At 42.8% G+C, this 14849-nt stretch overlaps 1 protein-coding gene across 1 annotated transcript in view; it reads right to left on the reverse strand.

The window, feature by feature from the left end:
• Positions 1-14849, reverse strand: part of IKZF2 (IKAROS family zinc finger 2) — a 105858-nt gene that overhangs the window by 25222 nt on the left and 65787 nt on the right. Inside the window, exon 4 of the mRNA XM_034065525.1 lies at positions 12735-12902. Within this exon, the coding sequence (XP_033921416.1) occupies positions 12735-12902 (168 nt within the window). The remainder of the gene's footprint in view (positions 1-12734; positions 12903-14849) is intronic.

Raw genomic sequence — 14849 nt, forward strand, 5'->3', positions numbered from 1 at the left:
GTGCCTCACTACAAGTTATATACTCCCTGACACAAAATGGCCCTTTACCTTCTCTTCACCAATGGTGCAATCCTATGCCACGGACTGCTCATCAGCCAGATCAAATCAGTCCTGGACTTGATGCTGCTCAGGGCAGAAATCTCATGCAACTCAACCAACACCACACTTGCAGTCTCCTGAAGCTGGGTCAGCATTAGCCCTTGGGAAAAATTGATTGCTTGTAGAGACCAATGATATGAACACATAATGGAGACATTTTTCACCATACAGCTAATGTGGACATTTTACTGTGACACACACAAACAAAGCACTTTTCCTGGTGGGTGATCTATTCTTTGAAGCTGAGCACCTTCATTCCACCAAAACATGCCAAAAATCAACCTGTTGATGCTGCTTGATGGAAACATACCTACAGATATTGAGACATGCTTGCTCCTACAGTGTTAACCAACACCTGCAGTTTCATCCTAAGTCAGACACAACACTATGCTGTTCTTCAGCTTCTAACTCCCAGAGTCAGTTGACCAAAGGGAAAAGTTAACCTGCATGTTTTCCCCCTTCCTCCCCACTCATAAATACCATAAGTAAACAAAAAGGCTAATTTATCACATTCACTCCCATTTCTAAGTATCCATGAACTGAGGGGATCCAGATCCATCGTTTTTCAATTCCTGGGGGCAGAAATACATTGATAATGCAAACTCTGAGGAGCCATGCCAACATCAGTGGAGTTTCTTCAGATTAGTACAACTAAAATCAATATCAAAAGCTCAGTCATTTTGTTCAAAATCACTTCTGGGAGCCACCTATTTTCCTACTGGAATTTTTCCACTTTCCAATTATTTTAAAATCCATTATTTTAAACATTTGTAAATATGCTCACTCTTACAGAATCCTAGAATGGTTGGAAGGGACCTTAAAGCTCATCCAGCTCCAACCCCTGCCACAGGCAGGGACCCCTTCCACTGGAGCAGCTGCTCCAAGCCCCTGTGTCCAACCCAACCTGGCCTTGAGCACTGCCAGGGATGGGGCAGCCACAGCTTCTCTGGGCACCCTGTGCCAGCGCCTCAGCACCCTCACAGGGAACAGCTTCTGCCTAAGAGCTCAGCTCAGTCTCCCCTGTTCTGGCAGGTTCAAGCCATTCCCCTTGGCCTCTCCCTACAGGCCCTTGTCCCAAGCCCCTCTCCAGGTTTCCTGCAGCCCCTTTAGGCACTGGAGCTGCTCTCAGGTCTCCCTGGAGAGTTCTCTTCTCCAGGCTGAACAAGCCCTAAATGATTTCCTTGTTCCAACCTGGTATTTTATAGGAAAATACTATTATTATATATGAATCACAGAATAAAGTGCCTTCTACAAAAGACATCACTCTATTAGGAACACATTCACTATGCATTTAGTTTTCATTTACAGTATGCACTCTATACCCAGTACACTGCCTGTATCAGTTTTTGTTTTCATAACCTATTCCTGACACTAACAAGAACTGGGAGTGCTGCTCCAGGATTTGGCAAGAAAGAACAGGTTGTGGATGAGCAGGTTTTTCTGACTCACCTACACGGATCAACAAGGAAAAATAAAAGGGAGAGGGTGGAGACTGCAAAGGGAAAAGGGGAGGGGGGGCTGGGAATGTGGGGAGGGAGAGAAGGGAGTGACGTGTTCCTTTGGATGCGGTGTGTAATGCAGCTGGCAGACTGCCTGCTCGCAGTGCCACAGAGTTCCAGACATGCCAGTCCAGCTGACTCAGCTCTTTGAAAGGAGGAAAGGGAAGGGAGAAATGTCTCAAACCTTTCTGATATCCGAGGGATGGGGATTGCTGGGCTCTCCTTGCAGATATCTGAACCCGTCTTTGTTCAGAGACTCGAGTGGTGTCCTCGGAGAGGTATGAGAGGAAGATGATCACAAGAAAACCTTGCGTGGAATTGCTTATGCTTCCATCAGATCATGCCTCTGTGGTTGCTGGAACATTCAGCAGCACGGCTTCATCCCACAAACCAGAAATGTCAGGCCTTTCCTAGCCAAGGCTAGCTGCTCTCAGACAAGCCACTGTCTCCAAGGAGACGAGCAGAATGCATGCACACGAAGGGTATCCAAGTGAGAGAGAGTCTATGGCCCATGCCGCTTCTCTATATAAAAATCTCATCATCAGAATCTCAGCAGTGTAACCTTTGCATGTGATTTATTTTCTAGGAAAAGCCTGAAGCCCTTAAACAGTCTGAGCTCAGCCTACCTGTAAGACCAGCTCTGTCCCATGGCACAGGACGGTGCCACAGGCACGGCAACACAACCCGGTCCTGTCTGGCCATGTGCTGCCCTAGACTTCTATTCCAAACTGAAAAGAGGCAGGAGGAAGAAATTACCTATATCCCAGCAAAAGGAACTGAAAACACAGGCCAAGGACTAAGCTTTCAAAGCCCCCAGTTCTCACTGAAACTAAACAGAGCTCACTGCTTTAGAAGATAAGGGCCCCATTTAACTAACACCTAACATTTAACTAGCCCCAGAATCAGTGCAGGGATGAGCTTAGCTGTCCAGTCAGGGTCCTCACTGCAGACCCTTGACCAACTTGGAGCATGTGAGAGCATTCATGCCTGTCTCCCTGGAAGGGAAGGAGAGCACACATCCTTGGGGAGCACATTCCCCATCCTTGATGCAGCATCCAGGGGAACTCTGCTGCCTTACACTGAAAATCCTTCTCAATGACCCTGTCCCACCGACCACTTGTAGCACTTCCCACAGGGGCAGAGTGACTATTGCAGATTCAATACAAAAAGCCTGAACAAACCTGAAGGAGAGGCTCTTCCAAAAGGGAGTGCTTTGCAGCATACAGCAACCCTGTGGCTGGGGAGAGTCCCAGCCAGGTGCTCTTTGACAAGGTTTCTATAGGCAGGGCCTCAACACCATTTCTCTAGCTTCAGGAATGAAGATAGAGATCTTGACTCGCTGTTGCAAGGCAGGGAGGCAACTTGGGGCACCCTGTCTGAAATCAGCACAGCACAGTTATGCAAAACATGTGTGCAACTGGCATCTCTTGTGTAATCCTGGCTGTAATCAACCTCTCTAACCACTCCAGAAAGGAAGGAGGGGCAGAGGGTGGAGAAAGTTCACACTTAGATCAAATAAAAAGTGGGAAAATATCCAGAGAGTTTTAGTCAGGTAAAAACACAGATCCCTCTCATGGGAAACCTCCAGGACAAGTTTCCTTGAACTTCACACCGGGTTATAAATAGGAGAGTCACACAGAGTTCAGTACAGGTTCACTGTACAAAATCTAGACATTCTCATATTCCTTGAGCAATATCCATCAATATCTTAGCTGTCAGATAATTCATAATTACAGGTTGCTGAGAGCCCAGGAGAATATATCAGCAGCAGCTTTCTGCAGCTCTGCTATGGTGTGGTGTTACCAGGGTTATTTTTCCCCCTTTAGTTTCTCTTGGTTTCCTTTCCAGATGGCAGCAATAACCCCTCTTGCCCCTTAAAACACTCATACAGTGTCAAAAATGTCAGTGACGTTTCTCCATCTCACACTGCCCCATAAACCAGCTCTGAGACATCAAGGAGAGGTAGCCTCAAACCACCATTTGATTCCAAGCTCAAACTTTCTCACACTGAAAGCTTCCACAAAGTCCTTCAAGAACTGACAAAGGCCAGCTCCAAATGCTGCATCTCCTTTCCTCTGAGGCAAACTTTGGCCCTTGAAAACAATTTTCTTGGGGGAAAAAGCCAAACTTTCTTCCTCCTTAGAGCTACTATGGCATTTTGCTGCTCAGAGTATGTGCAAGAAGAGGTCTTGGTTTTGCCAAGAGATGGCTTCATCAAGTCAATACCACATTTGCATCTCAAGTACACGAGCAAGTTCTCAGTCACTTCTTGGCTCTCTGCTCTGCAAAACCCACTGCAGCTACGTCAGAAGGCCACCTCTGCAGCAGGACTCCTGAGGCACTGCATCACATACTCCAGGCTTAACCTAATGCAATGTGACACCCAGCTCCCAAAGAGTGTGGAGCCTGGCTACACAATGCCTGTGTTTACAGCTACACCTTAAACTGGGTTTGGATGTACATACATCAACTGGAGTGTGAAAACACTGGATTTCTGAAACAATCCCTGATGACAATGAAAACAATGCCACAAGAAGCCTTTACAGCTTGAACTTAAAGGAGAAAAGAACTACACATCCTTAAATACCTAAGCCACTAGATCCTCACCTGCCAGCCTGCCCATTGTAGTTCTGGTTCAAAAAGACAAGTGATTCATTCACATGAAGCTGCCTTGGTGCTTAGGTACCCGAATTTGCCAACCGGGTCTCATAGGGGTTTTTTTCCTATTTCATTTTCCCATCATTGAAAAATGGATAATGACAAGGCAACAACACATACCCACTTCACAGGCTTTGGGCTGATGAAATAGATAGGGTTCATGAAAGAAACAGGACAAAAATTGCAGGCTAAGTAGTAAGTCCTTTAGCATTATTAATAATCACCTTACTATTGTGTTGAAGATAATCACACCAGGATCAGGGTATAATACCTTAGTGGTTATGGGAACAATACAAAGTTATTATTCCTTCCACTTTGTAATTATCTCATTTTACTACTGCACAAAGGCTATGTAAAACTAAGGAGATAACATGTAACGCTATGCAGCAGGGGCACACACAGCACTGGAATACTCTGCCACGTACTTACATGACCTTCATTGCTGCAGTGTGTGTGCGCCTTGCAATCATTTGTGCATGCTGCCCTCTCACCATCGTGACAAGGTTGAGAAGTGCACTTTATTTCCATTTCACTGACAGGCAACTGAGGCAGAGATGAGGTTAAGGGGTTTGCATCTGCACTGGCCCATGTTTCCAGAGTGAAAAATGGCTTCAAAACTTAGGTCCCTTATAATAGTAAGAGTAGTAAAAAAAAATAATCAAAATTAGTAAAAATATAAAGAAGAGGAGAGGATTGAAAGATAAAGACAGGCTAGAATAGAATCAATGCCAAACATAATGACTACAGCCTATCACTGTGTAAACTGAGCCCAGGGATTACTCACAGTCACAGAAAATAGTGTTACAAAGAGCAATAATCTGCAGCAAAAGAAAGGATAGTTTTGGTTAAATATCCAAATGAGAGTTACAGCTATAAAAAGCAGATGGGGAGTGGAACTGTCTCCCTAGGGAGGCGATAGAAACAGTCTCTCTGGATGTTTAAAGAAACAGGTTAGGCACGCAATTTAGAAGGGCTGCTGCTCTATATGCAGAAGTCGTATCACGTTCATCTGCCTTTTTTTATGCCAGTGAAATCCCACATATAGCACTGTGGCAGAATAAAAGCCCAGAGGAAAAAGAAAGCCACTGTCTTGTTTGCTCCTCCAAAGCAGAATGGCTGGCGTAAGAACGGGCATCATGCAGCAGTGAAGTATCCCTTTCCTCTCCAATGAGCAGCCCAGTAGTGCAGGACCATGTACTTCATTCTGGTTGTACATGGCCTGAGGCAACACAAAGATGGACAGAATCTGGCTGATGATGCCAGGATGTGAATTTCTAATGTAAAGGAGAGAGAAAAAAACCCACACAAACTGGATGTTAACAGTCCCACCCCAAACACACAGTTCCATCTTGGCACAGGCATTCCCACAGGAAGAAAGGAACTCACAACGTTAATGAAGGATGATCCCATGCAAGTCTTGCACCACGATGATGCTGTCTAAACAATGACCTAGTTACCCCTAAGTACTTTGATGCTATCTGACCTTCTAGATGAGGTGACGGCACATTCAAGAGGTCTAAAGTGAGAGGTAAAAGACACCCTGTCTGCTCCTTGTGAGCACCCTCTTGCATGGCAGGACTGTAATCTGCCCTAGGGAAAACTTTCCCTGATGGTGAAGCCACAGGACTGGGGCATTAGTACTCCTTCCCCATTTTGGGGTGCAGGATCTGCTACCTTAACACAAAACTCTTCCTTGCCAAGGGTCCAGAGACCTTACCTGACACCAACCATCTAATTCTGTCACTCTGTCTTGTTAAGGAGAGCAAACTTAGATGATCAGGGAGAGGAGAACATGATGCAACCTCCCTCCAGACGTGCTTTCCCTCTTATCTCTGCTGAAGAACGGAGCACTTGGTGGTATACCTGCAGGTGCTAGAGGCAGTCAAGCCATGGCTCCACTGAGAGATACAGCAGGAGGCACAAGACTCGTCTCACAGATACCATGATAAATCTTAGCACTTACTAATCCTGCTGTGAACTGATATTTAAAACAAGGATACTCCCATAGTATTGGTGTCTCTCATTGCTAAGAGAGTGGGTGAGTCTGTCCCTACTCAGCCAGTTACAGACAACCCCAACCACTGAAGAAGCTGGCCACCTCCTGCTTACACTGGGGCACCATGAGAAGCATGGAAGGACACAGTGTCTGTTCCCCTGTCAGCTCAATCACACACCCTGGGGGATGGGGAAGGGAAAAAAGCTGATATCCAGTCTTAAGCAAGAGTGAGATATTAATGAGGCTGGTACACAGCACATCTACCTTTGCTTGCCAGGACCACTTCTCCTGTTTCTCTGCCTTATCTATCGGAAACAGATCTCCTGGGTTGAACAGTCAAAGATTGATCCATAACCACCACAGATAAGAGGGAATCTTTATGGAATTTCAAGACTTTTAGAACTCCAATAAGCAAAAAAGTGAACTCTTGTTGCTTTGGGTGGAACCAGATCTTTTCACAAGTTTCTCCTAAAAACAAAGCCCAAATGTTATTTTTTCTGGAAAGATCAGGACCCTACAGCACCTTTAAATCAAAGATGTTTTCTCAGTGATAATTGTGCTCTGTAGAAAAGGTTTATCATGACCCAGCTTGTATAATGAGATAATTCTGAGCACATAAAAGATGATCTTTTCATAGAGCTGATACTAGTACTTGTAACTGTAGTGCTCTGGAGGTGAAGAGGACCCCATCACTTCAAGGATCAGGTTCAGATAGGGATTTAGCAAAGCATGGGATACAAACTGGATCTACAGGGGGGATTAAACTTTAAATAAGGATGCCTAGGGGATGAAAGATACTACCCTTGTACACATTCTGATCTTGCCTTCAAAAAATGCACATGCAAACAATATGGAAAGCAGAATCCCTGAGATTTTACACTCTCTACAACACAGAGAGAAGGTCTCTAGGTACTGGAAGCATTAATGAGCTGCTGTATTGTGTACCTGCTAATAACACCTTGGAACCTGGATTCTGATAAGAACACCACAAAATGATTTTGTAACAAGGTTAATTCCACCAGCATAAGAAAACCTGAGAGGAAAAGTAGCCCTGCCTGATTAAATACAGCCCTAAGTATCAGATCAAGAGAATAAACACCCAATGGCTCACCACAACTGAGGGAAGATGCTGTTTGCTAACCTATTTGCAGAAATGGGATTTGTATGCAAAATATCCCCTTGCTTCTTCACATACCTTTCATTTTTCACAGACAGTATCCTACTTATTCACATTTACTCCTTTCTTCTCTCCATTCACAATGCGTTTGAGCCAGTCCAGCTCAGAGTGTAAGGAGAATTTCAGGTCCCAAGAGTCTTCTAATTATATTGCTCCCGTCCTCAAAAACATGGTTACAGAACAGATACTAGGCCTTTTGAGAGTGGAGATGTTATTAGTGGTAAAAGTCTCTTGAAGATATAAAAAGCAGTGTAAAACACCGACTCTTCATTATCCTTAATAACCATCCTTGCCACTATTCCAGTAATTCTCACTGGCTTTTGATAGGCAGGACTTCAAGCACAGTGTTGTGTTTTTCAGCACTGTGCTTGTTCATCCCATTTTTCAGCTGGACTGAGACACTCACAGGTGGGATGGACTCTCCCAAACAGGTTTTGAGTCAGGCATGTCATCAGAAGTATGAACCAGGTTCCTTCTGCCTCTGAGCACAGTCACACACACAGATCTCACTTGTGCCAACAACAGCCATACAATTGCATGTAGGACCCCTCCAATGGCTTCCTACCACAAAGCAGGAGCTGAGCAAAAAGTCCTTATGGAGAGTAAGAGATGGGAAAGATAGACTTGCAAACCAAGAAACAGAAAAATTACATTTACCTTTTAAATGATATGCCTTTTATCTCGCACACTGTACATAGTTTGCTAAGATAGTGCTTTTGGGAGTTTTTGCCTAAGCCTCTCTTTTCAGAACAAATGCTTCACTGCTTTTCTTTTGCAAATGAAACAACAGTGTTATTTCAGTGCCACTGAAGAGCTGGGCAGTAAATAACAAGCAATGTGCAGTAGCAATGCAGGAAGAGGAGGAAGAAAAAGCAAATATTTATTGAAAGTAGAAAAGGGAAAAAAACCCATTTTCTAAACAGGAAAGAAATAGCTTGGAAGCACATTTTTTAAAGGTATTGTGAGGAAAAGCTTCTGTGACAGGAAAAAAAAGATTTGAGTACCTGGGTTTTAAGAAGAAATAAACAGTAAAACTGCTTTCATATACGAGTAACACTTACATATTCCCAGAGTAAGAGAGTGTGATTGAAGTTGTCAAGATAAAGGAAAAACAAGGAGATTCCAGAAGTAAGGTTGCCTGAGAGGGCTTCATGTGGCCAGTTTGTGTGTATGCACAATGAGGCACTCTGTTAATCACATACACACAAAAAACCAGCAAAGTAATTTGCCCACAGCACCAGCCTTGCTTAGTGCAAAGGATGGACGGATGGGTCTTAATCAAAACCTATTCTGTATGTTGTTTTCCCCTTAGCAAGTGATTCCACCCCTAATTTATGGCTTACTGCCCAAGCCCTGCTCTGAAAACTGATGTTCTAATGTTTTCTATGGGCTCTTCCAGATTGCTCATCATTACAGCCTTGACTTTTTTAAGAATTAGCAAAGCATTTGTATTTACAATAGCATTATGAGGGTTCCATTTTAGACACATGAGAGATTAATGCCAAAACACAACTGCTAATTTTATTTGCCTATTTGAGGATGCCTAGCTTTTCACGGTAAAACAGCATCAGGCTTTACAACATATCTTTCCAACTACAGAAGTCACCATCTAGGTGCTTGAACTATCAGATTTGCTTGTCAGATTAACTGTCTTCCTTAAAGCTTCTGGGGTTCGTTCATTAATTGCCTACATTAGGATGTTTCATCTGTTTTGTATCTGCTTTTGCCTCACTGTGCAGTTACAGAGATGATGGAGAAGATGGGCACATCTCAGGGTGAGATAACAGGTACTCTGTGACTGCTACCAGGAGACTGGCTTTGCCTGGATGTTTTCTTCCTTGAAGACAGCAAAAGGTAGGCAAGGTGAAGCCAATCCATGCTGCTTTGTCAAGTGCATCCTGCAGCAGGGGCTACGAACATTTGCCCCAGCCCTCCATGGCCTGTCCTTAAGACTCACATCCTGGAAGCACACTCAAGCACCTCTCCCGTATTACATGTGTTACAGAACTATGGAGTTAGTTCTGAAGACAACATCTGAAAGTCCTTCAAGTAAGTACCTTGATGCTCATGCCCACTCTTAGTGTAATTCCATACATTCTCTCTACAGGCATTATTCTACTAATGTCCTGAAGGCATCATTATAGTTCTGAAATCAAAAAAGCTGCATGTGGGAGGAAAATATAAACACAAAGTTCATCAGAACTCCATATGTCAGTAAATGGTAAATAATCGCAGGATTAAATCACTGCAAGATAAGACCTTAATTATTTAGGGTTAAACAGGAGCAGCATTACAGATGCAGAGGAATATTTTGTTAACCACTCATCCTGGGAACACTGATATAGTAAGCTATTATTCTGCAGAAGAAGGGTAAGTAAAAAGTGGATTGTGATGCTTAGAAACACTTTCAAATAAATAGGAAATAATATTAAAAAGCATGAACAACAAAATGTACCCCAGGCAAAAAAACCCAACCAAAACCCAAACCCAACTGTAATAATTTTGGTGGGTTTTACGTTGACAGTAGCTTCAGCTATTTCAGATAACTCTGAGATGCTTCTGCTGATTTCTGTTTGCAATTACATTGCCTTAGTTTTTTACCTTTCTTGTCTTACTGTATGAAAACGCTGCACTAAGCACAGGAAAAACTGACTAACTGGCAATAGAGAGAGCGTCTAACTGACTAAATGGTGACACAGAGTGCTTTCCCATTCACAGACCAAACTGGCTGGGAGGAAAAAAAACAGATAGAAAAAAGCCTGCAATTCCTTTCTTGCATACTCTGCATTCCATAAAAAAATTGGGTAGTTTAAAGCCCTCTTGGGAAGCAAAAAGAGTGCTGTTTTGGGGTTTTTTGGTTTTCTTAATACATAGCACTTTCTTATTTAAGGATGAAACACAAAAAGGAAACTGGTCTTGCATTTATGAAATCACCAGATTCTCAGCTGGTGCAAAATAGCAGTACTTTCTTTGCTTAGAGGATAAGGTTCCAATCTGTATCAGCTGAGGATCTGATCTAAAGAGCTTTCCTTTTGTAAACATAAAAACATATACAGACTCACCTCAATTTAGATATTAAGTGTATTAGATTGAAATGTGACTGAAATCTCGTATTTCAAAATAGTTTTCACCCCCTTCTTTGTATGGTTTATCTGGTATCATCTTTTCTGGTCAGAAATAAGAGATGTAAAAATGATAAAATCATTTAGGTTGGAAAGATCTTCGATGAAGTTTACTAGAATTGTTGTATCTTCATGGTCTGCTTACAGACTTTTGAGTTGCACTTTCTTAAAGCAGAAAGTGCTTAAATAGTACACAGATATGAAACCATTTAAAATCTCTAGGAAACATCTTCTTATTTTCCCCATTAACCACGTTCACGTACATATGCACAGGCCAACAAAGCTGGCCTGTAAGATGTAGACAGAATGACATCTTAAAGCCCATGCTCATGTTCACAGGTGGGTGCCATGTTTTAGGGCAATATCCCAGGTTTTTAACTCTTCATCTGTGAGTGCTACTCTTAAGAACTGTCTTGAGTACTGTGGGAACACTTGCCTATTTCGGCTGGCCCTCTGCTTGAAACTGCTGTAGCTGACTGTTGAGAGGGGTGACACTTCCTTCACTGAAAACAAAGTATAAAATTACCCACTGAGCACAGCTGAACACAGGTAAGTCAGTTAGGGAAGGAGATGCAGAGGAACTCACGTGCCTAAGCAGCTTAGGTGGCTTCTGAAAGTCCCACACCTTTGCATTTCATCTTCATACAAAAAGCAGAAACGTGCACTTTTCACATGGGAAAATCCAACAATCTCTATCAATGGCTGTATCTGGATAACAAGACCTATATTCACATTATGAAAACAATCTTCAAACTCAACGTTTGTGTTTTGCAACATGGGCTATTTTATGTCACAACTCCTTTTGTTATTTTAAGTGTGGCTATTTTGATCATGTATCCTTTTTTACTACCTTTCAAGATGAAACTACGGTTATGGTCAGATATGTGACAATCTCATCTCACAGTTCCACAAATACTGTCCCTTCTGACTTGCAGATGGAATCCTTTCAGCTGACAACTCTCACACCATTCTCTCAGCCTAGTCCCACACTTTCAGTCACTGGGAAGCTCATGCTTTCTGTCAGCAGTGCATTTGCATCAATACAGCATACTCCAAAGTCTACCTGGAGAAGCTTACTAGCTTATCCTTTCTGATTCCTGGAAATGTCAAGGCAACTCTGTATCCTAAGACCAAGGTAATGCTCATGAACCAGAAACCTCTACTGAAGCGAGGCTGACCCTGTACAAGAAATACATATAAAGAATCAGGAAGCTCCATGACTGCATTTTCACAGCAGAGTTTTTGTCTGTGGCTGTACTTCAACTGTGTTTCAAGCAATCACACATTTGCTTAATACCTCCAAAATGTTAATCTGTAATGCTATCACTTATTAGCAGTCCAATTATCTCTGCTCATTCAACAATGAAAAACACGGTCTCCTATAAATGGCCTGGACACAGAAGTCGAACATCTTAGAAGATAAAAAATGCAGCAAATTAAGATCTTACTCAAGAGTCCTACACAACTGAATAAGTGGGCAGAATGAGGCCCTTTGGTGTAGCATACAAAGACTAGAAACACATCTGATCTTGATCAGGGCTATCAGCATGACTAAAAACTTGCAGCTCTAGGACAGATATTTTTTCAGAACATATCAAGAAACTCTTATCAAGTAGACCTGATATATATCAAGTAGCAAGGCAAGACAAACCTAATCTCCCTCCACCACCTTCTGCTTCAGGGTGAGTGCTATGCCTGCCATGAAGTAGGGCTTTACAGCAAGATGGAACAATCAAAAATGCAATCAGGAGATTTCTGAAAGATAAGCAAGTAAGAACTCACCAGCATATGGCATTTATTAGATGAAGAAATGGGTATGAACTGAAAAGCAGGCTACCAAGAGTAGTTATTTTTTACAGTCTTCGGAATTTCACATCCACTTTGGGGCTGACAGTGTCAAAACAATCTGCCAGGGAAGCCTGGATACACCCAAGGAGACATTCAAAGGGAAGAACGATAGCATCAGCAGAGGAGTTCAGTTACACAAAAGGAGAGGTGTGGCTTAACCACAACTTCTGTGATTCACATCAAGGCTTTCCCAAAGTTCAGAGCTGTGCTAATCTGAAGAGGATGGTACAGACCCAGAGCCACCAGGACCACACAGTTGTTTTTACAACCTGCTTCACTTGAAGATCAATGACAAAGGGCAAAACAAGAGGGAAGAGAAGACAAGGCAGGCTCACCAGAGTGCGTCCTAAGGTGTCCTGTGAGGGCGTCCCTCCGTCGGCAGGCATAGCTGCAGAAGGGACATTTGAATGGTTTCTCCCCAGAGTGCAACTTGATGTGCCTCAGCAGGTTCCCCTTCTGGGTAAAAGAAGCTCCACATTGGTTACAGTGGAAGGGGCGTTCACCTGGAAGGGAAATGGAAGGGAGAGAGCTGTCAAGAAACATTGGAAGAGGCATGAAGCCCTTTATCCTGCTCTCTGTAACAGTGCCATCTTACCTAGGTATGGCCCCCACCACCACACATGGCACTTGCTAAAGTCAGAGGCCGTTTCTTTTGCACAATGGGCAAAGACTCCAATAGTGATCTGAGACTCTTTCCTTGAGGTGATTAATACAGACTGATTTTCTTAAAGCTCTCCACCTCAAGGGTTTGATCCTTCATAAAAGAGGAGCTCTGATCAAAATTCAGATCCGTGACTGTGGGTTTGTAGTATTTCTCTATGGTTTTGCACCTATTTTTAGTATAGGTTCAATCCATATGAGCACTCAGAACTGAGCAGAACAACTGGACTTGGGCAGATGCTAAGGCCTTTGCTTCAAATAAGATCTTTTGCTTACATTATGCTTTCATTGAAAACCCTTTTTAAAGGCTGCTTTGCATTGCTGGAGTGATACAGAGGGAATAGAAGCAAGTAAGGACCAGGGCTACAAGCTTTGGGCAGTAGCTAGCACTGTGAAAACTGTTACACTGTTAAACTGAGAAGTAAGCGAATTTGTGCTCTAAGTAAAGCTAACTGAAAAGACTTGTTTGATGATAACCGAAGTATCTAAATGAACAGAAACTCTTTACCTTACCCTTTCCCCTCAACCCATGCATTCACACACACACGCATCCAAAACTTATTGTGATGTTCACCCTTTGTATTTGCTTTGGGCAGTGGAGAGTGGGTCCATAAAAACAAACATCCTTTTTTAAAGTCACTATTTAGAGGATAAACCCCTGACAAACTCACATGGGTTTTATGAAGTATTATCAAAGCCATACTCTTTGTCAACATTTGTTGAGGACACTTAGTCTGTTATAGCACTCCTGGGCAGGCAATCAGCTCTGATCATCTGCTTGTCCCACTGTGCACACCAATAGGGCACAAGCATATACTTGTGCCAGCCACTTGTGAAGTGCTTTACTGCAGCAAGGCTTTAGATGCGGACATGTTTTCACTAAGTAAGGACCAGACTAGTAAGATATCAGATGTAAGCAGCCTCATTCATTTTCTCAGTGCATCACCTGTTATGGAGCCTTGGCCAAATCCTGGTGGGACTTTCTGAGGTTGAATTCACTCTCTGGAAACACAGATCTCATGAATAACACACACACTGTGCGATCTATCACATCTCTCCAAAGCCTTTTACAATTGCTTTAAAGTGATTACTCCCTTGCTAGACAAAATTAATGCTATGTTTTTATCAAAGGAGTTCATGTGTCTAGTGTAAAGTCCAAAATACAACTGTAGATTCACATGGAAAGAGAGGGAGGAAGAGAGCTCTTACAGGTGTCCACAAGCAGTTCTGCTTCAATGGTTTAAATCACTGCCAGCATTACAGCCCTGCCAGGAGTCTAGCATAAAGCAGGATATGGGCCATATACATGCCATACCTCTGCAACTTTACTTCACGTGCATGAACTGGAAATTACATCTGAAATCACTACAGATGCACTGAAGAAGATAGGAAGGTTTCTACAAGCTTGCCAAGAACATTATGGAGTGACAACAAAAAAGAATCAGGGCATAAAGCTCTTCTTCCAAGACACTGAACACAAGCTCATTGGAATTGATAAAGAGTTTGTGGTTTCCCTTTCAAACTCCCACACTATACTTGAAAGATCTGATTAGCCATTATCTTCTTTTACATCATTTCAAAATGTCCATAACAGAGACATGCAGAGACTGCAGTAGAAAAATACATGGGGCTTTTTTCTTTTCTGTTTTGCTTTCGCTGTCTGAGAAAACAGGCAAAGTCTCTTCCTTTGACACGCTTCTTAGTATTTTGGAATGGTAGCTTCAGTTTCAGGATGATGACATTAAGGTGGCAAGTTTCTTACCAAGTCTAAAGTCTTTCCTTTTACTGCT

This window comes from Melopsittacus undulatus, chromosome 8 (assembly GCF_012275295.1).
Source record: "Melopsittacus undulatus isolate bMelUnd1 chromosome 8, bMelUnd1.mat.Z, whole genome shotgun sequence".
Taxonomy (NCBI): domain Eukaryota; kingdom Metazoa; phylum Chordata; class Aves; order Psittaciformes; family Psittaculidae; genus Melopsittacus; species Melopsittacus undulatus.